The 27,193-nt window shown below is 41.4% G+C and overlaps 2 protein-coding genes across 5 annotated transcripts in view; one reads left to right on the top strand and one right to left on the bottom strand.

The window, feature by feature from the left end:
- The window catches only part of TRIM5 (tripartite motif containing 5), a 41,009-nt gene extending 38,383 nt beyond the window's left edge, over positions 1 to 2,626 (top strand). Inside the window, exon 8 of one of the 2 annotated variants that reach the window (XM_063782596.1) lies at positions 943 to 2,626. In XM_063782596.1, coding sequence (XP_063638666.1) covers positions 943 to 950 — 8 coding nt within the window. In that variant the 3' untranslated portion in view covers positions 951 to 2,626. The remainder of the gene's footprint in view (positions 1 to 942) is intronic. The other variant, XM_054661171.2, reaches the window with a different exon arrangement.
- Positions 2,385 to 27,193, bottom strand: TRIM34 (tripartite motif containing 34). 3 transcript variants are annotated; one of them, XM_054661027.2, is made up of 10 exons: positions 26,893 to 27,193; positions 24,977 to 25,052; positions 21,681 to 21,811; positions 13,986 to 14,485; positions 12,848 to 12,943; positions 11,906 to 12,136; positions 5,597 to 5,619; positions 4,275 to 4,375; positions 3,939 to 3,965; positions 2,385 to 3,639 (listed from the first exon to the last, which is right to left on the bottom strand). In XM_054661027.2, exons 4-10 carry the CDS (start codon positions 14,406 to 14,408, stop codon positions 3,074 to 3,076), a joined length of 1,467 nt encoding a protein of 488 aa, XP_054517002.1. In that variant the 5' UTR covers positions 14,409 to 14,485; positions 21,681 to 21,811; positions 24,977 to 25,052; positions 26,893 to 27,193; the 3' UTR covers positions 2,385 to 3,073. The 3 variants fall into 3 exon arrangements, with proteins under 3 accessions (XP_054517002.1, NP_001192106.1, XP_016775228.1); NM_001205177.1 differs by lacking the exons at positions 24,977 to 25,052; positions 26,893 to 27,193 and having other exon boundaries at positions 21,681 to 21,763; XM_016919739.4 differs by lacking the exons at positions 21,681 to 21,811; positions 24,977 to 25,052; positions 26,893 to 27,193 and having other exon boundaries at positions 13,986 to 14,646.

Genomic DNA, 27,193 nt, shown 5'->3' with positions numbered 1-27,193 from the left:
CAGAGAGTAAGGGAGAAAGTGGACATGAGTACATTTTGTCTGGTTCTAGGGTCAAGAGTCTGCCCTCTCCCTTCTCAGGGAACAGAGTTCAAGTACATCAATGGGGTGAAATGATAGGAAATCAGTGGTGTCCAAGGGTTACAAAGTCAGAGGTTTGGGAGTTAATTTTTTTTCATTCCTAGGGGTGAGAATTTGACTTAAGCTAAAAACGTTTCCCAAAGAATAAAGGGAAGTGTGTTGAGCTTCTCATCTAAGAGGAATGCTTCAAGCGTGTAAAGATGAGAAGAGCTAGAACAACTAGATCTGCAGTAGTCTAGTGGTGGCAGGTGCTAGACAGGGAAGAGAGCAGTTTCTAGGCGTAGATGGAAGAGATAAGGGAGGATGGACATTGTGTGCTGATGATGTGGTCATATTTGATGGAGAATAGCCAAGAGACTGTTTCATGCTATTATTCGCAAATTCATTGCCCTAACATAGTCCCCTCCTCTTTCTCTGTTCTGGAGAAAAAATTGACGTCAGCACTGCCTCCTTTGCATATAGTCAATATTATGAATTTTTATCATTTCAGAGTGGACAGACATCCAGTGCTACTGTGGTAAAATGATATTTCCAGATAAGCTGTGCCTCTGGTGGTTGGAATTCTGGGAAGAAACATGAGGGTGGTTGGTGTATTTGGGGATATGTGTGTGTGTACGTGTGTATATGTATATTTATATAATATACATGTATATTAAAATGTATACATTTATATGTATTATACATATATAATCTAATATATTTATGTGTATTATACATATGTATATATGTATTATATAATTATAAATTACACATATGTTATAAATACATACACATATTAATATACATTTAATATACATGTTTTATATATCTATATCTATTTTTATATATATATATATATATATATTTTTTTTTTTTTTTTTCCAGAAGACTAGATGTGATGAAGAGAGCAGTTGTCACATCTGGGTAAAAGTCTCATCATCAGGGCAAAGAACAGGTGGGAATGTATCCAGAGAATCAACATACAATGAGCAAAAGTGAAGCTTTTCCTAGACTTGACCCTCATCAAATCTCCTCTGTCCCCACTCTCTTCTGAAGAAGGAAAGGTAGGCGTGTCTTTTTTTCTTCCTGATTGTAGAAGTACTCTCATTCTATGCACTTGAACACATATAATTTTATAATGTTTACATCATTTTATTATTGTGGTTCTACGGAATTTTCTGCTTCTTCCTGATTGTAAGATTGTTAATTTTAACCTATTCATTTTACAGAGATTTAAAACCTAGCATTGAATTGTATGACAATGTTTCATAATTTTTTTTGGTGATCTATATAACAAACCACTTTTTTCACACTTTTTTTTTTTTTTTTTTGAGACAGAGTTTTGCTCTTGTTGCCCAGGCTGGAGTGCAGTGGTGCAATCTCGGCTCACTGCAACCTCCGCCTCCCAGGTTCAAGCGATTCTCATGCCTCAGCCTCCCAAGTAGGTGGGATTACAGGGGCTCGCCACCACGTCCAGCTAATTTTTGTATTTTTAGTAGAGACAGGGTTTTGCAATTTTGGCCAGGTCGGTCTTGAACTCCTGACCTCGCGTGATCCTCTCTTCTCGGCCTCCCAAAGTGCTGGCTGGGATCCCAAAGTGCTGGCTGGGATTACTGGCATGAGCCAAGGCACCCAGCCTATCGTACTTTTTTATTGTTGTACTAACTTAAATTTTTTTTGTCAAATATAATCACTTTTTTATTCTAACGTTAGCAGGAACAGGAACATCTCTGGCAAGAGTGGGAACAATACAGAGACAGGAGGAAGTGCCACACTCTTAAATAACCAGATCTCCCATGAACTCACAGCAAGAATGTATTCATTACCATGGGGATGGTGCTAGGCCCTCCATGAGGCCCCCATGATCCAATCACCTCCCACCAGGTCCCACCTCCAACACTGGGGATTACATTTCAACATGAGATTTGGGCAGGACAAAAATCCCAACTATTTCAAGGATTCTAGTTAATATTGTATTGTATACTGGGAATTTGCTAAGAAAGATTTTAAATGCACTTACCACCACCCCCCCCACACACACGGTAACTATATGATACAGTGGATGTATAATTTACTTGGCTGTAGTAATCACTTTACCATGTAAGTGTATATCAAAACATCATAGTATATATATCTTAAATATGTACAGTAAAAAAGAAAAAAAACAGTCCCACTCTTAGTATAAAAAGTTCTATAAAACAAAACTAAAATTGGAGTGGTCTTAACAGTGGAGTCTGGGAACTTGAAAAATGAGACTTCAGTAAAATCAACTACTATTCCTCTGAAGGCCACAAAACTATTGCACAGGACATTACTACAGCTCACACTTTTTAGCAATCATGAGAGCAAATATTTATTATGTTCCAGACACTAAATCGTTGCATTACATTTAGAGACACTTAGTTTTACACAGTGATCTTAATAGTTAGGTACAGTCTTAAATCCCAATTTATATTTCAGGAAAAAGAAACTGAGAAAGTATTCATCATGATTAGAAAACAAGAGACAAGGTTTGAGCTCAAATACTCTGGACATAAAATCTTCACTCTGAATACACATATTGCTCATATTTTCCTCTCCTTGATTCCTTGATGTACCTGGGGTATCCTGAGCAACACACTGACATACCCTCCAAGAACCTTTAGTTGATGTTGGTGGTGGTCATGGGGGTGGTTCCTATGGACTACCTAGGTAGCATGGATGGTGGCTAACAGGCTTTGGGCCTCTTCACATCAGTGATAAAGTGAAACATGGATAAATGGGAAGGCAAGGATGTTATACCCATACTGCTGTGTCTTTAGGAGGGATTAGGTAACTTTCTCTGAAAATATGAAAAAGAGTAAATGAATAAATAAGCATCTCTCATAACTCAAGCCAAATACACCGTACATCTCAAGGATGAGTAAAAGTTCTAAAGAAGGGAAACCACAAGGAAGCAATGGTCTGAATGTTGCAGATGAGTCAGTTGCAGGAGATAAGTCGAGACAAAGGGTTGTAGGTGAAGAAATGAGAAAATTCAAGAGCTTGGTGGGCATAGAGTCATGGGAGCTGGACAGTTCCAAGGATTGAAATATGGATACACAGGCTGAGAAAAGCAACATTTAGAGAACTGGTAAATGAGGGAGCCATGGCTTGTGACATTGAAAAATGAGACAATGCCTGCTTCATAGTCGAGGAAAACCCCAACACGGCAGGGAGGCACAGCCATGGAGAGAGTCAAAACCTCGGGATCAGAGGACAAAGACTCCTCAAAGACACCATACTTACATTTATTCTGTAACCCTATAACCCAGTAGCCAAATAGAGGTCTGTATTTGGAGTAAAGATTTTGACGATTTGCACATCTTCTAACAACATACTTCATATGGCGGGAATATGTTCTACAGTATACCCCCAGGATCCAGGCAGTTTTCTTGGACACGTCCACTTCCCAGTAATGTTTCCCAGAGGAGAAATATTGGGATCCCAAGACACCATAATTATAACACTGAAAAGGCCAAATTGGCACAGATATCACTTGTCTCTGATCTTCTGAAAGGACAAGATTCAAATTTAGGTTGACTGAATTCAGTGTGACATCCACTGCAAGAAAAAAAATATATATATATATGTATATGAATATAATCATCTGTGTGATATATATGATTAGGTGACAGATATGGAGTAGGTTTATCTAGTGACATTGTGATGAATGAACTTGGGAAGTGACTGAAAAACTTGCACTGATGAATTGGAGGGGTAAAACACTGGAGAAATGTATTTAGCAAATGTTTTGGGAGGTGCTGAGAACGCATGAGGCTAAGATCAGAAGATATCATTGAAACCATAAACTTCTGAAAGGTAATTGGAAAACAGTTATTTAAAGACTAACTTTTTCTTACCCCAGTAGCACCGGACAGCTGTCAGTTCTGAAATAATAAAAGATTCAGTGATGCTGATTAGAAACAAAGGAGTAAGCACTGATACCTATCTATTCTTTAGAGTAGGGACAGGGGAAGGGAATACCATGAAGCTGTGAGCTAGTGAATTAAAAGATAAACCAGAGACCTAGCCATTTTTCTTTACATATAAATGCATCCTCTTCACCACAGAATATTCCTTATTCTCTGACCTCCCTCCTCTCTTCTGTCCTCAATTTTAAGTTATCCCACCTAGACAGTTTATTACCTGACACCACAACAATCCCACATCCACAGTCTTTGTCTGCTTCTCCTCACCTCTAAACATTTGCAGCATCCTACTCAGATCTGGAGCATGGAATACAGTCTTCAGTTTCTTGGAAACCGTTTTTGGCTTTTTCAGCCTCCAGATCTCACTCCTAGGGATGAAAAAAATTTTTTGACCCCCACATCTCTCATCCTGTGTCCATCCCTCCCACATCACTGGTTTCATCTCCTTCACATCACTGATGCACTTGAACCCTTCTCCCTGAGCCTGAGGAGGGGGAGAAGGGAGAGCCGGACCCTGGATCCAGAAGAAATGTGACTGTGTCTACTTTCCCTCTTATCCTCTGGGTGACCTTGAGAAGGTCTTCATTTCTTGAAAGCACTGTTTCTTCCTTAAAAATGAAATAATTAAACCCTCCTTTGATATCTAATGGAAATAATAAAAAATTGGATAAAACAATAGATAGGAAAAGACTTTGCTACCTGTAGAAATGGTATGTGATATGTGGAAAACTCACTGCATCTCAGTGGGTCTTCTGGGAGGGGCCAGAGATGTAGTAGTCTGAGTTGTAGATCCTGACTGTGATATGGGGCTCTGTAGGGAAATCCTGTCAGCCTGTGCCCGAGTTCAAAGCCTGAACTGCAGTGGAATGGCCCATATTTGAGATTTCAGATTCCTGGGAAACATGAACACTCGGCAAAGGAGAAGTTATGACAACCTAACTAAAAATGGTTAGAATTTTATGTCTTTGTAAGAAACTTGATGTTTCCAAGTGGGTTGGCAATGGTAGACACAAGGAACAAGGACTACACTTTTCCATAGGAGCTTCTAAAGTGTGTGAACTGGCAGAGATTAATTATCATCACCAGAGTCACAGCTATCGTCCTGAGGCTCGAGTCTACTTTTGGAAATCTAAAGAGAACCTTGCATAATGATCCGGTACCTTCTATTTCTAAGTAAGCAAAGTAAATATAAAGGAGCTGTCTCCATGCCCTATTTTAGGATTTGACAAGGCCCTCCATGTGTATGACAAACACATATAAAATAAAAGATCCAGGGCTGGATGCCGGGACAGAGGATGAATTAAATGAGTGAAGTCACCGAAGTCTGACAGTAAAAGCTCTCATCCTTAATATCCTTTTTGGCTGTAGCTCTGAACTTCAACCACTGAATTTACTACCATAGGATCGAGTCCATTAATAGTTATGGAACACTCAAATACTCATCGGGGACCAGCAATTTAAGATAACGATACATCCAAATTTTACTACTCTGGGAGATTTTTTTATTCCAATTGACCACCAAATAACTCTAATAGCTACAAACACTTCTTTATAACTCACAAGCACCACTCCTGGCCACCCATACGCACCATTTCATGATTCCACTCATGTCCTAGAAAGAAAAGAGAAAACATGAGTCAAAGTGTATAAAGACTGGTGTAAGACTAATGAAAGAAAGAAGAACAGTAGAAAAAAAAATGGAAAAATCAGAAGTGAGTTATATGAAAATGTCAACAAAATTGGCAAACATTTAGCTAGACACACCAAGAAAAAAAATCAGGAATGAAAGATGGGATATTACTACTGACCTTAAGGAAATTAAAAGGATTATAAAATGATGAACAACTGTATGCCAACAAATTAGATAATCTTAATGAAACAGACAAATTCCTAGAAATACAGAAACTATCAATACACATTAAAGAACGCATAGAAAATATGAATAGGCCTAAAACATGTTAAGAGATTAAGTTGGAATTCAAAGACTTCCTACAGAGAAAAGGCCTCACCCAGATGGCTTCACTGGCGAATTCTGCTAAAGGTTTAAAAAGAAATAATATCAAAACTTCATAAATTATTTCAAAAATATAGAAGAGCAGGGAACACTTCCTAATTGATTACATGAGGCTCATCCTACCCTGATAAAGGACCCTGATAAAAGAACCAAAGACATCACAAGAAAACCATAGACCAATATCTCTTATAAATATAAATACAAAATTCTTCAACAAAAATACAAGAAAATCAAATCTGGCAATCCAGCAAAAAGATTATACCTGATGGCCAAGTAGAATTTATCCCAGAAATGCAAGGTTGGTTCAACATAAAAAAAATCAATTGATGTAATATACCATATTAATAAAATAAAGGATGAAAACCACATGTTGATCTCAATAGACATGAAAAAAAGCATTCAGCAAAATTCAGCACACTTTCATAAAAAAAACAAAGTAAAACAGGAATGGTAACAAACTTGGAATAGAAGAGAGGTCCCTCAGCCTGATAAAACACATCTATGAAAAACCTACAGCTAACATCATACTTTGTGGTGAAAAACTGAATGCTTTTTCCCGAAGATCAGAAAAGACAAGGATGTTTGCTCTCACTACTTCTATTTAACATGGTATTGGAGGTTCTAGTCCAGGCAGTTAGTCACAGAAAACAAATAAAAGGCTCTATGTTGGCAGTTAGATAGAATGAATAAGATTTAGTATTTGATACCACAACAGTGTGACTATAGTCAACGATAATTTATTATGCATTTAAAATAATTAAAATAGTATAATCTGAATGTTGGCAACACAAACAAATGATAAATGCTTGAGGTGATGGATACATCATTTACTCTGATGTACTGATGTAATTATTATGCATTGTATACCTGTGCCAAAATCTATGTACCCTATAAATATGTATACTTATTAAGTACCAATAAAAACTAATTTTTAAAAAAGCTTCTATATTGGAAAGAAAATAGTAAATCTATCTCTTTTTACAGATGACATAGTCTTATGTACAGTCAGAAAAGTCCTGTTCTATCCACCGCCTATAGGCAACCTCTTCCAATCTTTTTTTTTTTTTTTTTTTTTTGAAATAGAGTCTCACTCTGTCACCCAGGCTGGAGTGCAGTGGTGCGAACTTGGCTCGCTGCAACCTCCACCTCCCCGGTTCAAGCGATTCTTCTGCCTCAGCCTCCCAAGTACCTGGGACTACAGGTACGTGCCACCATGCCCGGCTAATTTTTTATATTTTTAGTAGAGACGGGGTTTCACTGTGTTAGCCAAGATGGTCTTGATCTCCTGACCTCATGATCCGCCCGCCTCGGTCTCCCAAAGTGCTGGGATTACAGGTGTGAGCCACTGCGCCCGGCCTCCAATCTTAATTTTAGCTCACACATAGGTGCTGTTTTTTGTCAACCTTTACATATCTAATCATTGTCTTTTGTCTGTAATCATGTTTCTATAATACTGTGGCAGGTCAGGTTTCCATTAGCAACCAGAACAATCAGTTTCCCTTAACCTTTTACTATAATTTTGATGAATGCGTAAGTTAAACATTAAAGAACTGGAAAAGCTGGTGCCTGAGTACCAGGGCTGAAATGCGAAAACAAACCCTTTAAAGACCCTGCCTGGGTTTTCTCATACCCTAAAGTCTGATCGAATAATAAAAGCATTCTTACACATACAACTTGTACCAGGGCCCATTTAAGATTAAGAAACTTTCCAAGACTCTAGACCCCAGACCCTAGTTAAAGATAGATGTAGATTGAATGAAACACTCCTGCATGTAGGTGCACTCCCATGTGAAGGCATAGAGCTTAAAATGTATATAAGCACCAGGAAAAAAAAACTCTGTAACTCTGAGTTGGTCTGATAAGTTACTCTGACCTTCTCCCTGTAACCAGTTGCAAAAATAAACTCCCTTCTTTTCCAAGTCTGTCTGCATCTCATTGGACTGTGAAAAAAAGCAGCTAGACTTCATTCTGTACAGGTACAATACTACATCCCACAAAGAAGAAAAAACGGCACCAGTAACTAAGAATATCTAAAACATAAGCTGTTCTCCAACCATATTGTTTCCTTTCTTATGCTGTATTGTCAAAATGGTATCAATATTCACTCAGTCCCTGTCCCAGACACTAAAACATTTTATCAACCCAGTCCATCCTTAACTTCTGTTAGTCATCTGCATTCCCCCATCATCACCACTATGGGTTAATTTGTTTTGAGCAAGATGTACCAATATATTTGGCTTTACTCTTTCATGACACCAGCTGGTGTACAACCAAATAAATGGTTTTGCTCTCTATATTAGCATAGTTTTGTTGTTCAACAACTAAAATTGCCTTAACTGGGAAGAAAGTAAGGGTTGTGGCCAGAGAGGTATTACTTTAGTCACAGATGGCTCTGAAAGCTCAAACCTCTGTCACAATTCTGGCCTCTCTGTGCCTATTAATTCTCATTTCTTCCCTATATTTTGACTGTATTCTCAGATTTTAGTTGATAGCAACTTGAATCTCTTTATTTGAATTATCTTCCTGATATTATTTTCTGCTGAAAAGGAGAACTTCCCTTCACTGCAATGACAGTACAATTTTGTCACCCACAAGCATTCAGGATTGGGTCAGATGTCCAACTTAAAATAATCACTGTGTGGCTGGTAGGGATGTAAGGATTGGATACGCTGATTTACATATAATTAACTCATTCATTCTTGATAGTGCTGATTTTCTCAGGTCTAAACAAGTACAAGGATGGAAATAGACATGCTAATCTTTCTTCCAAGAGTAATTCCAGGTGTTATTACCAGAAAAACGGGGAATGGAGATTGACGAAACAAAAATAATGAGTACCATGTAGCCCAAACCCTAGCATTACGCAATAGACCCTTATAAGAAACCTGTAGGACAAGTATTCTATGATTCCACTTATATGAGGTACTTAGAATAGGCAAAGTCATAGAGACAGAAAGTAGAATAGTGGTTATCGAAGTAGAGCAGTGGTGACCAAAGGGAATGGGGAGCTGTTTTTTAATGGGTACAGTTTCAGTTTGGGATGGTGAAAAAGTCCAGAGAGGGATCCCACTTAATGGTTGCACAGCAATCTGAATGTACTAAATGCCACTGAATTGAATGTGCCCCTGAATCTAAAATTTTAAGAAACCTGGAAAAAAAAATTTTAAATAATAGTAACTGCCATCTTCTTTCCCTCATTTAGCTACCTACCATTCCATCCTTTCAAAAATAAAAATGGCCAAATATAATAAAACTATTACAGAAAGCATTAAAAATCAAAGTATCTCCTTTATAAGGGAAACAACCTAAAATCTCATCTAATTTTTGCACAGTTTTCAAGTTTAGCGTCTTTCTGTCTAGATCGTTCTTTGGCAGTAAGTGTTGAATGTAGCTCTTACGAAATGAATATCAGTCCCTCTAGCAAACAAACAATGGATATTTGATAACACCATCCATCCCGATCGCCATCATGAGAATCCATATAGAAAGAAAGCTGTTACAGGGACTCTCAGGAGATGGGATTGTGGAGGAGACATACCACAAATACAACAGCACATATCTTTTTTTTTTAGACTGAGTCTCGCTCTGTCGCCCAGGCCGGAGTGCAGTGGCGCCATCTTGGCTCACTGCAAGCTCCGCCTCCTGGGTTCACACCATCCTCCTGCCTCAGCCTCCCGAGTAGCTGGGACTACAGGCAGCCGCCATCACCAGCTAATTTTTTGTATATTATAAAATGCCCGGCTAATTTTTTGTATTTTTAGTAGAGACGGGGTTTCACTGTGTTAGCCGGGATGATCTCGATCTCCTGACCTCGTGATCCACCCGCCTCAGCCTCCCAAAGTGCTGGGATTACAGGCGTGAGCCACCGCGCCCCACCAACAGATTATATCTTAACATATTGGAGAGGAATAGCCAAAGTCCCTACTCAGATAAAAGAATAAGTTCCTAAGTTTTCCATTTGCCATTCTTTGAAGCTAACATCTAGAAGTGAAATGTTAATCCCACAGCATTTATAATTTTTGATCTACCAATATTTTTTTAAATTCCAAGTGACCAAATAGCAACTAAGACTGACTTAAATAGGACAAATGCCTGGACAAATGACATAAACACAGTGTTCTTTTGTGAAGGTGGCGATTCAAAGGGTTGTGAAGAGCTTAAGGAAGAACCATAAAAAAGGGCCTACGGAACCTTTTTGTTTTTGTTTTTACTGAGATGTAGTTCAAATACCATAAGATTTGCCCTTTACAGTGCACAATTTAACAGGTTTTAAAATATTCACAATGTAGTGCAACCATCATTGCACAGTAAATCCAGATCATTTTCATCACTACAAATAGAAATTGTACACTAATTAGCAATTACTTCCTATTCTTCCCCAGAGCCCTGGCAACCACTAATCTAGTTTCTATATTATGGATTTGCTACTCACAGACTTTCATATACATGGAATCATACAAAAAAGAACTTGTGTTTGCCTTCTTTCAATTATAATGTTTTCAAGGTGCATCCATGTCATAGCATGTATTATTAATTCATTATTTTTCACAGCTAAACAATATTACATTGTTTGGATATAAAACATTTTGCTTATCCAATCATCAGTTAAGGAGATACGAGTTGTTTTTATTTATGAACAATACTACTGTGAACTTTCATATATAAGTTTATGCACAAATATATGTATTCAGTTCTTCTAGGTATATAGGTAGGAATGGAATGGCTAGGCCACATGAGAACTCTCTTTACATTTCTGAGCAACTGCCAAGCAGTTTTTCCTAAGAAGCTTTACTATTTTACATCTCCACTAGCAATTCAAGAAGGTTTCAATTTCTTCACATCTTCCCAAACACTTGGTATTGTCCATCTTTTTTTATTATAGCCATACTAATGAGTGTAAAATACGTTTAGGAACCTCTGTTCCAGAGTAATCTTAAATTTAAACAAAAAAAGAAGACAAAAGGAAAAAGGAGTTTAAAAAAAGCTGGGATATAAGCACTAGAGACAAAGCAAACAATTCAACAAATGAAAATCAGTTACTCTCCTGCTTCGTTCCAAATCTTAAAAAGGAAATATTTGGAAATTCAGCAAAGAAAGGAGAGCACTGTCTGTCTATATATTTGTCCATCTTTCTCCCCAAAAGGCTCAATATTCTATCACTTTATGTTTAAAAAAAAGTAACAGGGGGCTGGGTGCGGTGGGTCAGGCCTGTAATCCCAGCATTTTGGGAGGCCGAGGCAGGCGGACCACGAGGTCAGGAGATTAAGACCATACTGGCTAGCACAGTGAAACCCCATGTTTACTAAAAATACAAAAAAAATTAGCCAGACGTGGTGGTGGGTGCCTGTAGTCCCAGCTACTCGGGATGCTGGGCAGGAGAATGGCGTGAACCTGGGAGGCGGAGCTTGCAGTGAGCCGAGATCGCACCACTGCCCTCCAGCCTGGGAGACAGAGCGAGACTCCGTCTCAAAAAAAAAAAAAAAAAAAAAAATTAACAGGGAACATTTGCATAACAAATAAGCATATTTTAAACTTAAATAGAACACATTTCTTAAATGTGTATGCTCTTAAACCTGAAAATGCATGTGTTTACCTGTGACTAACCTGAGTAAAGAGAAGTCTGATGAATGCTTGACACTAGATCACATATAACAGGGGCCTAGAGACTATAACTAGATATAATGGATCTTTTCTGCAAGGTAAAATGTATTCCCTTACTTTATAAATTAATAAAAATGTCATTCATGTCCATGACATCTAGAATGGACGACAAGGCGGCACTGCAAGGCCAAAGAAACCCCTTAGTGTCACCACCAGGATGAGAACGCAAGGACACAGGAGGGAACTGTGTTCCCAGAATCTCAGATTGAGTGAACCTTCTTACCTGCAGCAGCTCCATTGTTGACCACTGACTCCGACACTCCACATCTGAGATGAGCTCTCTCACCAACTGCTTCTGCTGAACTAGCTCATCCTCAGCCTCTGCAAACTTATCCAGCGTCTTCTTTTCTTCTTCTTCCAATCTTTGCAGCTCTCTCTGCTCCTCATTATTTAGGATGCTTCTAAGCTGATCAAATTCTGTTTGTATCCTTTGTCTCTCAGTTTGTACCTGATACTGCAAGGATGGACAAGAGAGAGTTGTAGTAAGTTTGTCAGGCTAAGGGCCTATTGTGCAAGGGATTAGGAGCCAGTAGGGAAATATATATATATATATATATGTGTGTGTGTGTGTGTATTTATATTATCTGTATATATATATTTGTATTATCTATATATCGATTTTTTTTTCAGGGAGTTCAAATCAGCAAGGGAGTAGAAGCAATAGAGGTACTTGGAGGGAAGCTATTTTTTCCTACTATTTTCCTTTCAGTACCTACCAAAACAATGACCTCAAACTGTCTTATCTAGGCCAACCCTGAGACAAAGTATAAAACATAAGGCTTAGCTTCTAGATAGCTTTCCTGGATATTCATGACTGCCTGCCTTACCACACTCCTAATTTGAATCTTGAGGAAAACCATAGTCCTTTATGTAGTGTCTTCCACCAGAAGTAGTAGAGCCCCATTGGAAAAGAGCAATGGAACACAGTATTTGCTAGCCTTCCTCATCATAGAGTCTATCTTTGTGCTCAGTTCCAGGTATGTGTGTGTGATTGTAACATGTCCACTTTCTAGCCTCCACCCCCAACAGGGACAGGACAGACAAGAGAGCTAATCAAATGGCTTCAGGACTCATGCAATGTCAAGGAACAAAAAGGGCGAGGCCTCCTTGGATTAAGGTCCTGTCGAGATTCCTGTCTCAGAAATCCTTCAGAATCTCCTCTTGCCTTCCAGGAAGTTTTCTCTTCTCTGATGTCAGCTTCCAGCTTCTCAGCTTCCTCCTCTTCCTTCTTCAGCCTCTTGAGGACTGCCTGGAGTTTCTCCTATGAGAAGGGAATCACACTAGAGTCAAGCTATAAGCTTTCTTAGTATCTGGATAGAGGACAAACAGGGAAAAAATCAAGTTGATCCCAGAAAAAAGCAATTTACAGAAACTGTGAAGCTGGTGATTAGAATCTATGACATGGGGAAAATTTTGAGGAGATGAATGTATTGTTCATTCACTGTGATGAAAATCAATACCCCTCAAAAGGAGTAGCCTGATTCTGTCTTTCCTTAGAGTAAGTATTTACCCTGCAGAAAGTCCTTTCCTCTTATCAATGCTCTTTCCTCGTTCAATCCACAATGTTCCTTAGCAATTATCCTGCTTAGAGAAGCAAGAGAGCTAACTTTGGGAAGGAATTTATCACTTATACAATGAAAAAGGAAAAAACAAGACAAAAATCTCTCATTCTTGGCTAAGAGACTGTACTCTAGGATCATCTGTTATGTAAATGAAAGGAATACACAGGAGTGTACCCCAGGCATTGGAAGCTGAGCATAGTGTGAAAGATGTACATGGAGAAGATCACGGGACTCAGAATTACGGTTCCACAAGGGGTAAAGAAGGATGAAAAGGGCTGACTCCTTTTTCAGACTCAGTCCGCCTGCACCCAGGTGATTAAAAAGCTTTATTGCTCACAAAAAAAAAAAAAAAAGAAAGAAAAGGCCAGGCATGGTGGCTCACACCTGTAATCCCAGCACTTTGGGAGGCCGAGGTGGGTGGATCACAAGATTAGGAGTTCAAGACCAGCCTGGCCAAGATGGTGAAATCCCGTCTCTACTAAAAATACAAAAAAAAAAAAAAAAAAAAAAAAAAAAAAAATTAGCCAAGCGCGGTGGCACCAGCTACTTGGGAGGCTGAGGCAGGAAAATTGCTTGAACTCAGAGGGCAGAGGTTGCAGTGAGCCGAGAGCACGCCACTGCACTCCAGCCTGGGCGACAGAGTGAGACTCTGTCTCAAAAAAAAAAAAAAAAAGGATGAAAAGGTGAGATTTTCCACCAACTACCATCTTCTGCCCCATCTCCCTCCATCTAGGGCTCTACCTGACATTCCTTGAATACTTCCTCCGTGAGGACTGTGTGGTGACCACGGTGCTCCTGAGACCGCTCACAAAGCCAGCAAATGACTTTCCTATCCTCCTTACAGAAGAGTAAGAGTTTCTCTCCATGATGATCACAGAGATCTCTCTTCTTCCCATTGTCTGGGCTCAACTTGACCTCCTTGAGTCTCTCCACTATGTTGGCCAGATGCTGATTAGCCTGTAGATGTTCAAATGAGTAACTGATACCACACACAGGACAGCTGCTTTTTCCTCCCACGCTGGTCACTGCCTCCTTGTTGCTCACAGTGATGCAGGCTCGGCAGAGGCTGTGGCCACAGTCTAGACTCAAGGGTTCTGTCAACAGCTCCAGGCAGATGGGACAGGTCACCTCCTCTTGTACGTTAAGCAAGATTTTTGAAGCCATTGCACTGCTTCCCTGGCTTCTTCTGGTCCTGACTCCTGAGGCTCTCCTCTGTCTTCTGGTTAAAGACCCCTGGATGGCTGAGAAGATTGAAAGGGGATGGTATAAGAATGGTACAAATAAAAAGCATTCTAATTGCACAGACATCAAAGACTGGCCGAGACTGCAATATCAAAGAACAAAGAAGATGAGGAAGAGAAACCAAAAGTGGCTGAAAGTGGTCTGGGCGAGCTGTTAATGCGTCAAGGCTTTTGCACTTGTTCATTACTCAGCCTAGAATTACCATCCTGCTGCTATTTGCATGACTTTCGTTTATACTTTTTTTCAACTTTCTCCTTACATGTCCCTTCATCAGAAGGGCTGCTAAGACAAACAAGTACAGCACAACCACAAACTCATCATTCAGTGTACATTTGCCATCTTTCTTTTATTATCATTATCTATTTTTAAATGTCCACCTCTTCTTTCTAAAACATAATCTACACGTAGATTAGGCACTTTTGTCTTTTTACTGCTATAGCCTCAGTGTTTAGAACACAGAGAAGCACAATGTTTGATAAACATATAAAAAAAACTTCCCTGTCTCTCCATAGATGACTAAAACTTTATCATTGTTTCATTATCTTCCTTCCATTATTTGGAAATTCTTCAATAGCTGAACTTTAGAACCCCAGATGTGGTTTCCAGTGAAGAAGTGCTCGCCTCCTAACACATCTACCCACACAAAATCCTCCCATGCCCTCACAGACTTTCCAGAGATACCGACAGAAACAGCAATGACCACAATATGGAGATTTCATTACCAGTTACAATTTAAAAATCACTTTGGCCTGTTTGTTCCTCCTTCCAAAATTCTTGAGAAATAAGAGTACTCCCTTTCTTCAGATGAATAAATAAAATTAAATGCTTTACAAAGATCACCCAATTCAATAGGTAGAACTGGAGTGAACCTAATACCCTCAGAGTTCTCTTTCACAGGTCTCCATGCTACTCCACTTATTTAAACAAAGAAAAGCCGAGGTAAAGCCTGAAAGAAGTAGATTGGGATCCAGGGTTATGAGAGTGTAGAAATGGAGGAAACCACATAAGTTGGGAATTTCTGGGGGGTCTTGTGTTTGTAGATGGTAGGATTTCTTCTTGGCCTGAAGGATGTTACAGAGGTTGATAGGAACCCAAAGGTGTGTATTTGTTGGGGGAGGGGTGTAACCAGCTGAATTACACATAGATCACAGATTCATACCAATGTCAGATCATCGAGGAATAGAAATACCAAGGAGATGGCTGTTGGCCATGAGAGAGATGTCCCAATACATAAGGGGAGACCACATTTAGGAGCGATGAAGTTCTGTCTGTGTTAAATCCACATCCACTAATTGAATGCTAATTATTCATGTGTTTATTTTGGAAATTCTCACTGAAGACATATTATCTTCCGTGATTAAAATTCAGGAAATGGATTAAAATCCAAAGTTGAGTATGAACAGATGGTATTAGCCAGAATAAAGTAAACAGTCACCTAAAGAAGATAGAAGCTAATTATATAATCATTCATAAAATGTAAAATGGTAGGTGTAAAAAACACCATCATAGAGAGGTATAGGTTTTTAGAAGATCAAATAACGTGCTAAATAGAGAACTATCCAAGATATCTTGCTTGGATAAGTAAGAGTTTAATGAAAGCTGAATAATGAGAAAGGAATACAGAATGAGAAAGAAAACAAATATTTTAGGCAGAAGGAATCATGTAAGTGAATGCCCCGTTCATGGAGGACATAGCATCATAACATGTTCGAAAGTTTTAAAATGTGTGGCTGGTATGCAAAAAGCCCTAGGCCTTGGCCTCACATGAGCCTAGAGGAACCTGGATATGTGACACTTCCTAAATGAAGTAAAAGTGACAGTCTCTTTCCAATGAATAGGAGGTGGGGGCAGCGATGGGAGGATGCAGGACAAGTTAACAGAGAAGCAGATGAGGGTGGGAAGTAGGGTAAGGTAAAGGAAATAAGATTGGAAGTCAGACTAGACATGAGGGGGAAAAAAAGGTTATCATTAGGCTTAAGTCCTTTCTTCCTATAAAAAACACATCGCCATCACCATCCCCTGGTATATTATTTTATTTTTATTATTTTTGGTAAGCACAGACCTCATTTTCCGTAAGAGGATTGAGACTCTTGTAACAAAATATTCTCTGTAGGGCCCTGGAAGCTGTGTTCATGGTCTTTACAAGGGAATCAATCGGTTGATGTAAGATTTACCTAAGCTACGTTAGTTTCACACACATCCACATGGTCACATGGTCTTGTACCACCGTAAGTATCCTCACTGAGGCCGGGCGCGGTGGCTGACGCCTGTAATCTCAGCACTTTGGGAGGCCGAGGCAGGCGGATCACGAGGTCAGGAGATCAAGACCATCCTGGCTAACAAGGTGAAACCCCATCTCTACTAAAAATACAAAAATTAGCCAGGGGTGGCGGCGGGCGCCTGTAGTCCCAGCTACTCGGGAGGCTAAGGCAGGAGAATGGCGTGAACCCGGGAGGCAGAGCTTCCAGTGAGCCGAGATCGCGCCACTGCACTCCAGCCCAGGCGGCAGAGCGAGACTCCGTCTCAAAAAGCAAAACAAAACAAAAGAATCCTCACGGAGAGCTCACCTGAAGCGGCCCTGTCTGCATGCTCTATCTCCTGTCCTGTACTCCCCCTGTGGAGTTAAGCTGCATGAGTGCAAATGGCAAAACAAACCTGCAATTATTGCTTGTGGTCAGCCAGAGGGTGTACCACAGAGTAGTGGCATGATGATACAATGCCAATTCTCAGAACCTGAGGTCAGTTTAGACAAGAAACTGTGAGGCAAAGGGAAAAAGGGTGGCTCTCAGTAGGCAGTAACGTTTTGATACTTGTTCTAGTAGATAGATTTATACCCTCTACAAAAATTGTTCACTTATGTGAATGTGACCTTATTTGAAAATCACATCTTCGCAGGTGTAATCAAGTTAAGGTGAGGTCACACTGGATAAAGACAGGCCCTAAATTCAATGACCTGTAGTTTTTGTGTTTTTTTGAGATGGAGTTTCGCTCTGTCGCCCAGGCTGGAGTGCAATGGTACAATCTCAGCTCACTGCAACCCCCGCCTCCCAGGTTCAAGTGATTCTCCTGCCTCAGTCTCCTGAGTAGCTGGGATTACAGGTGTATGCCACCACGCCCAACTAATTTTTAGATTTTTAGTAGAGACGGGGTTTCACCATGTTGGCCAGGCTGGTCTTGAACTCCTGACCTCATGATCCACCTGTCTCGGCCTCCCAAAGTGCCGGGATTACAGGTGTGAGCCACTGCACCCGGCCTTGACCTGTGTTTTTATAAGAGGAGAAGACATACAGACACACGGGAAAGAAAGCCATGTGACAATAGAGGCAGAGATGGGAATAGCACAGATATAAGCCAAAGAATGCCGAGGTTTGCTAGAAACCACCAGAAGCTAGGAGAGAGGAATAGAACCGATTTTCACATAGAGCCTTCTGAAAAAAAATCAAGTTTGCCGCCATCTTGGTTTTGGACTTCTGGGCTCCTGAGCTGTGATACAAATTCCTGTTGTTTTAAGTCATCTAGTTTGTGATAATTGGTTACAACAGTGCTAGGAAACTAATATAATTGAACAGGTTTGATAGTGAAAGAAAGATCTGTGATGTGTGACAACCTAGGAATCTTTCCCACGCTTGGCAAAAGGATGGGGTACAATAAAAGCTGTATGGAGATAAACCTAGGCCTCGAGACCTGTCTACTCCTCTAACCATCCATCAAAAGACCTTAAGGAGGAAAAAAAGCTGAAAGTTGGCTGGCGAGTGTCATCCAGCCAATGGTACAGATACTAAAAATCATACAAAAGAGATATACTGGTAGCCCCTGGCTACCATGACCGTTGGTCAGACCAGGATCTGATGACTAGTAAGACAAGGAGTTTATGTGATATGATAATATTCACCCCTGTTTATGGCTAAAGCCATGAGCCAACCACAGAGGTGGGGTTCTTTGTTATCTTTTATTCCAATCAGTATCCAACCAATAGTTAGAAATACTGGGGGGCTCCAGGAGAGGAAGTAGTAGAACATGCATTCTGCCACGGGCTGTGACTTCATGTTCACAGTGAGGATGCATGTTGATGCCAAAGCTGCTGCCACCATAATGGCAAAAGAATGAGAAAAGTGCAGAGTAACCACGGTCCCACGTGTGAGAAATGACCCCACCACTTCCCAGTGTGGCTCAAGCCCAGCAGCAGTCAGGGAGGTAGAGAAGGGAACATGAGTGCCATTGGCCTGACAGAACTCCCAGGTTACCTGGTTACCATAGCTGCCAGGTGATTATACCCTTCATTTGAGTCTTCTCCTAACATCTGGACTCCTAACATCTGGATATGATAATGCAAACTTTAAGTCTCTCTGCAGGTAGATAGTAAAATTAGAGTGTCTCTAGGAGTGACTTTTAGGGAAGGATGTCTTTTGAAGTTTCTAGACAATGTCCTAGACACTTCTTCTGGATTCTTGGTCAGAAACTGCCAATAAGGAAAGTAGAGCCTGTTCTGACATCCAGAGGCCCTGAGAGCTCAGAAACATTGTAACATCTCCTCCCCATTCCTCTGTGCACTGAGTTCTTGCTTCAGCTACTCCTTAGAGTCCAGGGCCCAATCTATACCACATTAATGACTCTCTCCCCAAGAGCTGTAGTGTTCTGGTCAATATATCTCCAAAAAGTTATTTTTTAACATAGAATCATTTTCATTAAGCAATCCCTAATGTCTTTTTCTGTCTGTTACTTCATGAGAATATGCTGAAAGAGATTTTTTTCAAATTAGTTTCCAACCACCTCAACTGCAACCACTCTGGTAGAAACCACCTGAATTCAGGAAATTGTTCTTCCACTAGTCTTGCCGATACTATCATTGCCCTTCCTTTTTTTTTTGAGACGGAGTTTTGCTCTTGTTACCCAGGTTGGAGTGTGGTGGCATGATCTCGGCTCACTGCAACCTCTGCTTGCTGGGTTCAAGCGCTTCTCTTGCCTCAGCCTCCCGAGTAGCTGGGATTACAGGTGCCTGCCACAATGCCCAGCTAATTTTTGTATTTTTAGTAGAGAGAGTTTCACCTTGTTGGCCAGGCTGGTCTCAAACTCATGATCCACCTCAGGTGATCCACCCGCCTTGGCCTCCCACAGTGCTGGGATTATAGGTGTGAGCTACTGTGCCCACCCATCATTGTCCTTCTTCACTCTGCTCTCATCTCTGTTCTTACATCAGTAGACAGAGTGATCACCTTAAAGCAGATGTCAATCATGTCACTCTCCTATTCAAACCCATGCTACCCAGAGCGAGGCCAGACTTCATAATGGTCCAGTTAGGTCCACATCACACATGCCTTCCCACTGCCTCAATCCTCAGAGCTCACCATTTTTTTTTTTTTTTTTTTTTTTTTTTGAGACAGAGTCTTGCTCTTTTCCCCCAGGCTGGAGTACAATGGCGAGATCTTGGCTCACTGCAACCTCCACCTCCTGGGTTCAACTGATTCTCCTGCCTCAGCCTCCCGAGTAGCTGGGACTACAGGCGTCCGCCACCACACCCGGCTAATTTTTGCATTTTTTTAGTAGAGACACAGTTTCACCACATTGGCCAGGCTGGTCTTGAACTCCTGATCTCTGGTGATCCTCCCGCCTTGTCCTCCCTAAGTGCTGGGATTACGAGCGTGAACCACCGCGCCTGGTCAGAGCTCACCTTTTATTCCTCTCCAGGCACACTCCCATCTTAATCTTCCACACTGTTCTCCTTTTAAGCCCATGGGAAAAACCATTAAAGCCTTTAATTTCCTCGCATTCTTAAGATTCTACTCAAATGTGTTCTTACAATGAAAACTATTTAAAACTTTCATAAAAACTATTCAAAGTTGCAAGGCCTTCATGAGGTCTTTACAGAGTCATTACCCTGATGTAACTTCTTGAAGATGTTACTCCATAGTATTAGTCATCTTCTTGTGTACTCTAACATTCATTGATATGTTCTATGATGACTTTCTATTTAGGATGTAGGCTTCCATGTATATTTCATATTTATTGAATGTTAAATGGATGCTAATTGCACATTTTTATATTAGCAGCCTGCTTTATAATCAATTTTATCCCATATGTTGGGTCTTGTGCCTGACTAGATGCCTCTGGGAGACAGTCAGTATGTAGGCAGACATGGATTCTACCCAGGAGTAAGGCAGAGACACAGGATGGCAGTTACAGTGAACTCTGAAGGGTGACAGCAGAGGCCAGAATGGCATGTGTCAGAATATCTGTAACATATCAATCAAGGTGCAAATTGCTCACAAGTGAGCTTAAGATAGGACATACTCTATGTCAAATTCTTAACAAGAAGATGAAATCTGTGGGCTCCTTCTGAGCCCACAATGAACAACTTCTGTTAAGTAATTGTAAGCAAAGAAAAGCAATAACAAATTGAGGTTACAAATCAATGCCAAGGCGTGTCTAAGAGGAAGAATGATGAGGAGCAAGTTCTGAGACAGGTGAAGACGCTGGTGGCACATGGGTTACTGAAGTAAACAGGTATGTTCAGGGATGTGCAAGGAGAACCCTGAGACGACCTGCAGAAAGACATAGGATAAGAGGGAACAGAGCGGTGTGCAGCAGTCAGATCACTCAACCTGCTATTGTTAGGGAGGCCAAGGACTAAGAATACGTGAGGATGGCCACAGAGAGCCCCTTAGTGGTTGCCAGGAGGGCAGCAAAAGAACCCGCTTCAACCCCTGGCCATGCTCCCATGGCTCCATTCTATCTGATGCCACATACTAGGAGCTAAGCCCTGCACACGCTTGGAAAACAGAGACCTCCTTTCACCAACTTCTCTTTTGAGGAGGGAGTAGGAGGTGGAAAATAAGAGATCTTCTGTTCATCTCTTTGAGAGAGAGAAAGAGAGAGAGAGAATTGTTTCCTTTGCAAGGTAGAAAATCAAAATTATACAATAGGAAGGGAATGGAAATAGATTCAGCCTGGAGGAAAAAAAGACACCCCAGAAAACAAAGGCGGCCTTCTGCCTCTTTAACACTGCTTTCAAGGCTGTCCCTCCCCAGACTCTAGGCTGCTATCAGTGTGCACTCAAAGCAGGAAGCCTGCAAGCTAGCCTTTGCTCCCGACAGAGCAGGGGAGACTTGGGGCCATAAATCAAATTCCCCTAACTTCATTGAGAACTTTTCTCCTGGAGTCTCATACCCTCTACCCCCCACAAACCTCCCCACACACCTTCAGAGCAACAGAAATCTCGGCTCCTGGTTGAAGAGGTGAAGAAAAGCCAGGGTGGGTGTGGTCAGGATTCATTCAACAAATGAGGTTCCTCTGTGTGAAGAAGTCCCTCCCTCCTGAGGAGGAACTGCCTGAGAAATGAAAGTGAAATTTTTGGGGCTGTCAGGAAGAGAAAAGGGGAAGGAGCGTCTAGGTGAAATGAGCTGTGTAGTCCTTTAGAGCCTCTGGACAGAAGGTAATGCTCTTAATCCAGTGATTCTCGAGGGCAGAATGGAGGATTTGCACAAGATGGCACATTTGGCAATGTCTGAAGAGATATTTGGTTGTTAACTAGGGGAATGCTACTGGCATCTTAGTGGGTACAGGTCACAGATGCTGCTAAGCATTCTACAATGTATGGGACAGCTCCCACAACAAAGAATGATCCATTCCAAAACATCAATAGTGCTGTGTTTGAAAAGCCCTGTTTTAACCTTCCCTGCCTCCCAGGCCGGCTAAACACCCAACTCCCCTTCTCCTACCACTTTCATGGTTGCACATGGTCCCTCGAATCAGTTTACCAATTTGAATTATCCTTCAGCTCCAACTATCCACTTGCGTGCTACCTACCAAAGTACCATGTCACCCGCTAGGAGATGGAGGATGGGTGGCGGAGAGGTGGATGGTGCTGAGAAAAGTCGGCTACAAAGGACCTGGGGAACTTTTGGGAGTGTTGGAAATGCTCTAAATCTTTAAAAGGGGTAAAACGTTTTCAAAACTCATCAAACTGTGCACAGTAAATGGGTGCATATTATTGCATATAACATATATATCAGTAACATTATTTACAAATGAAAAGTCTTCCAGGGAATTTTTACGCGAATCTGAGGCTGAGAACCACTAGTTGTAAGTAGTAAATCAGGAGTTTTGTGCCCTGGACAGGAAGGGCTGCTTTGAAACTGAGGTAACCTTGAAATCAAACCGAACGAGGAGGAAACTTGAACAAGAGTTGCCACTCGTTTGGTCCCAGGATGACCCCAGATTGTGCCTCCACAAACAGCATGCTCCATTTTCATGAGGAATATAAGTTGATAGATTCATTTTCTGTGCTGTATGCATCAAAACAATCCTAGTCTACCTCCTGTAGAGCACATTACATAATAAAAGGTGCCACCTTTGGAAACCACCTGGCAAGGTACAATTTTCATTTTTGCCCTCTCCATCTGACCCATGCATGGTGATCAAGGACAATTATAAACTTCTTGGAAGTTTAACAACTTTCCCATAAAAATGTATCCACATTCAATACCTTGGGAATATGCTTTGACTACTTTTAAGGGAGTCAATTACTATCGGGTTAGTGCAAAAGTAATTGCGGCTTTTGAAATTAAAAGTATTATAAAGCCAACTGTGGTGGCTCACGCCTGTAATCCCAGAACTTTGGGAGGTTGAGGCGGGCGGATCACAAGGTCAGGAGTTCGAGATCACCCTGGCTAACATGGTGAAACCCCCGTCTCTACTAAAATTATTAAAAAAAAAAAAAAAAATTAGCCGGGCATGGTGGCATGCGCCTGTAATCCCAGCTACTCAGGAGGCTGAGGCAGGAGATTGCTTGAACCCGGGAGGCGGAGGTTGCAGTGAGCCGAGATCGCACCACTGCACTCCAGCCTGGGTGTCAGAGCAAGACTCTGTCTCAAAAAATAAAAAATAAAACAAAATAAATAAAAGTATTATAATAGCAAGAACCGCGATTACTTTTGTACCAACCTAATACTTTCAGATTTCTTTTCCTTATTTCAATATGGGTAACTAATACATTTAGATAGTGTAAAAGGGAAGAAAATCTCGAGACCCAAAAATCACTAAGCCAAAGGGAAAAGTCAGGTTGAGAACTGGTTAGGGCAAACCTGGCTCCCATTCTATTCCAAAAAAAAGACAGCTACTAAGATAAAAAAAAAAAAAAGCTCCAGACAGAACTCAAAGTCACCCCTTTGCTCAGGTGAGATAAATGAATATCTGGTTACTTCCTTTGCCCTATTGCTTAATGCAACCTGTTTGTCTTTTATCTACCTATGACCTGGAAACCCCCTCCCGGACTCAGTTGTCCCGCCTTTGCGGACATATATTGATTGATGTCTCACATCTCCCTCAAATGTATAAAACCAAGCTGTGCCCTGACCACCTTGGGTACATGTTGTCAGAACCTCCTGAGGCTGTCATGGGTGCATCCTTAACCTTGGCAAAATAAACTTCCTAAATTGATTGAGAGTTTTCTCAGATACTCTTTCATTTACAATAGTAAAGCATCAGACAGATTTGTTAAAGCATGAGTTGAGATGTGTATATTACCTTAGCCCATCAGTTCTGTGTGGATGACATTCAATTTTTCATCATTCATTTTGTTCACTTGAGTTTTTTCCGGTTTTTTTGTTTGTTTGTTTGTTTTTTTGAGAGGTAGTCTCGCTCTGTCGCCCAGGCTGGAGTGCAGTGGTGTGATCTCGGCTCACTACAAGCTCCGCCTCCCGGGTTCACGCCATTCTCCTTCCTCAGCCTCCCAAGTAGCTGGGACTACAGGCGCCTGCCACAACGCCTGGCTAATTTTTTGTATTTTTAATAGAGGCAGGGTTTCACCATGTTGGCCAGGATGGTCTCAAACTCTTGACCTCATGATCTGCTTGCCTCGGCCTCCCGAAGTCCTGGGATTACAGGTGTGAGCCACCGCGCCCAGCTGAGTTTTTTCCTTTTTAAAAAACTCATTTCTCTGAGTTCAATGGACATGCAACTATGCTATGTCTTTAATGTCTTTTTGTTATTTTCTTAACAACTGTCTAGTCTGAACCCCGAAAATCTGAGACAGATCTCAGATAATTTAGAAAGTTTATTTTACCAAGGTTGAAGACATGTGTCCCTGACAGCCTCAGGAGGTCCTGACAACATGTGCCCAAGGTGATCAGAGCACAACTTGGTTGTATACATTTTAGAGAGACATGAGACATCAATCAATAAATGTGAGATGTACATTGTTTCCATCTGAAAAGGCAGGATAACTCAAGCAGGGAGGGGGCTTCCAGGTCACAGGTTGGTGAAGGACAACCTGTTGCATTCTTTTGAGTTTCTGATTAGCCTTTTCAAAGGAGTCAATCAGATATGCATTTATGTCAGTGAGCAGAGGGATGACTTTGAATAGAATGGGAGGCAGGTTTGCCCTAAGCAGTTCCCAGCTTGACTTTTCTATTTGGCCTAGTGATTTTGAAGCTCCAAGATTTATTTTCCTTTCATACTACCAACATATAATATATTAATGGTAGAAAAATCACCACTTTTGGAAACTCTTAGGCATTCTTCTGGTGCCTCATTCTCAGCTGAGCTGTGCTTCTGGATAGCAGAAATGACCTGGACAGAAAAATGAGCAAGTTTAGTCATTCAAGAATATGCAGCTATTTCCATGGGCATGTACTTAGAGCTCTATGTAAACAGAGGAGTGGCTAACAAGAGTTGGCAAGGGTCATATCCTCAAGGCTTGTTTACACAGGCAGAGAGAGCCAGCTGGGAAATTATCTAGAGACACCAGTGCAGAAGTAAAGTATCTGTCTTCTCAGATCCCTCTGGCTTTACTCACACCATTCTCCCAGGTCCCAAAGCCCTGAAAATGAAAGTCATAAATATCCCAAAAGAGTTACCTGGAATTTAAGAGAGTGCAGCAGCCTGTAGTGATCCAGAGCCTCGAGCATTGCAATAAAGGGGTGACTGGGATGCAGGGGTTAAAGGAAAATGGATAGAAGTGGATTTCCTCCAGTTGCTATGTGGATGAGTGCTGGAGATAGGAATGTGTGTCTACACATAGAGAAACTGCCTGTATCTAACTTGGAATCCCTTCCCCCACCAAAGGTCACCAAGATATGGGGACTAAAAATATTCTAGTAAAGCTGGGACCAGAACAGTAACTGCTTTACTAGTTTAGAAGCAGAGAAAGGATAGTTGGCAACAAAAATGCCAAAAGACACAGGGACTCTACCATATATACTATGTGAACACTGCACAGAAGCTTTTGCCTTGCTATCTCACTGTAGGAGCAGAACAGGCTTTGCCTCATTCCTGAGGACTGATGTTATGCCCAGACCGTTAGTTCCCCAAAGAAGACCACCAGAGTCCAGAGTCAAAGCCAAGCGGCAAGGATCTTTACTACAAGTTCGAACCTGGTCCCTCCATTCCACAGCATACAAGAGGGCCCTGAACAATGCGAGTGTTTGCTTTTTATAGCCTGAAAGTTACAGGGGAACAAAGGAATTCTTTTGGTTCCCGCTCTTTCAGTAAAACTTTGAACGGCTGTCCCCTTATTGGAGACTTTCCTGGTGGTGTTTGTACTGGGCTCAGGAAGTTTGAGAGATATATGGCGATATGTGGTGGGATGGGAGGATGGGATGTGTTTGTACTGGGCTTGTTTGTTTTGAGCCCGGGGCTGAGGAATGTGCCCGGCTCCTTTCACTACCAGAGCCTCTCACTTAATGGAAAGAAGAAGCTAATCTGGAGGAAGAGAACACTGACAAACACCCTTGCAGAGGGAGCCCATGACAGTACTTCTGCCCCTCCCACTGTAAGGCATAATGTGCACCCATAACCTGAAAAATGGAGACTTAGCTGGGCAGACAGAGAAAGTGATTTCCAAAGAAAGAGAATTACTACAGAAGTAGAAAAGAATACCAGGAACTTCCAGTTTTAGTTCCAACATGTAAAGAGCTTGAGACTCATTACTCCAACCCTCACAAGAGAAAAAAAGCTTGGCTGGACGCAGTGGCTCACGCCTGTAATCCCAGCACTATAGGAGGCTGAGGCGGGCGGATCACGAGTTCAGGAGTTAGAGACCAGTCTGGCCAACATGGTGAAACCCCGTCTCTACTAAAAATACAAAAGCTTAGCTGGGTGCAGTGGCGCGCGCCTGTAGTCCCAGTTACTTGGGAGGTTGAGGCAGGAGAATCCATAGAACCCGGGAGGCGGAGGTTGCAGTGAGCCGAGATCCCGCCGCCGCACTCCAGCCTGGGCGACAGAGTGAGACTCAGTCTCAACAAAAAAAAAAAAAAAAAAAAAAAAAGAAGAAAGAAAAGGAAAAAAAAGCTAAACCAACTAAAAATCAATGACTTTCCTAAGACTCATCAGATAAAGTCACAGGAGAAAAACTGCCACCCCAAAATGTAGAGACAGGTAAACACAGAATAAACAGCCTAAATCTGCCTACCTGAAGCAGAAGTTGCATGAGTCAGGACGGGCGCAGTGGCTCACACCTGTAATCCCAGCACTTTGGGAGGCTGAGGCGGGTGGATCACTTGAGGTCAGGAGTTTGAGACCAGCCTGGCCAACATGTCGAAACCCTGTCTACAAAAATACAAAAATTAGCCGGGCATGGTGGTGGGCGCCTGTAATCCCAGTTACTCGGGAGGCTGAGACACGAGGATCGCTTGAACCCAGGAGACAGAGGTTGCAGTGAGCTGAGATCGCACCACTACTCTAGCCTGGGCAACAGAGTGAGGCTCAGTCTC

Source organism: Pan troglodytes, chromosome 9 (genome assembly GCF_028858775.2).
Source record: "Pan troglodytes isolate AG18354 chromosome 9, NHGRI_mPanTro3-v2.0_pri, whole genome shotgun sequence".
Classification (NCBI taxonomy): domain Eukaryota; kingdom Metazoa; phylum Chordata; class Mammalia; order Primates; family Hominidae; genus Pan; species Pan troglodytes.
The sequence above is the reverse complement of the archived record's forward strand: the minus strand, read 5'-3'. Positions and strand labels throughout refer to the sequence as shown.

Bases quoted from the DNA above. Each gene is read 5' to 3' on its own strand.
- TRIM34 (XM_016919739.4), bottom strand. From the start codon at position 14,552: ATGTCTGTGCAATTAGAATGCTTTTTATTTGTACCATTCTTATACCAT. The intron at 12,944-13,985 runs GTAGAGCCCTAG...CCCTTCTCATAG, and splicing joins AAGTATTCAAGGAATGTCAG to GAGAAACTCCAGGCAGTCCT. The intron at 3,640-3,938 runs GTAAGAAAAAGT...TTTTTCTTGCAG, and splicing joins AGCTGTCCGGTGCTACTGGG to TGGATGTCACACTGAATTCA.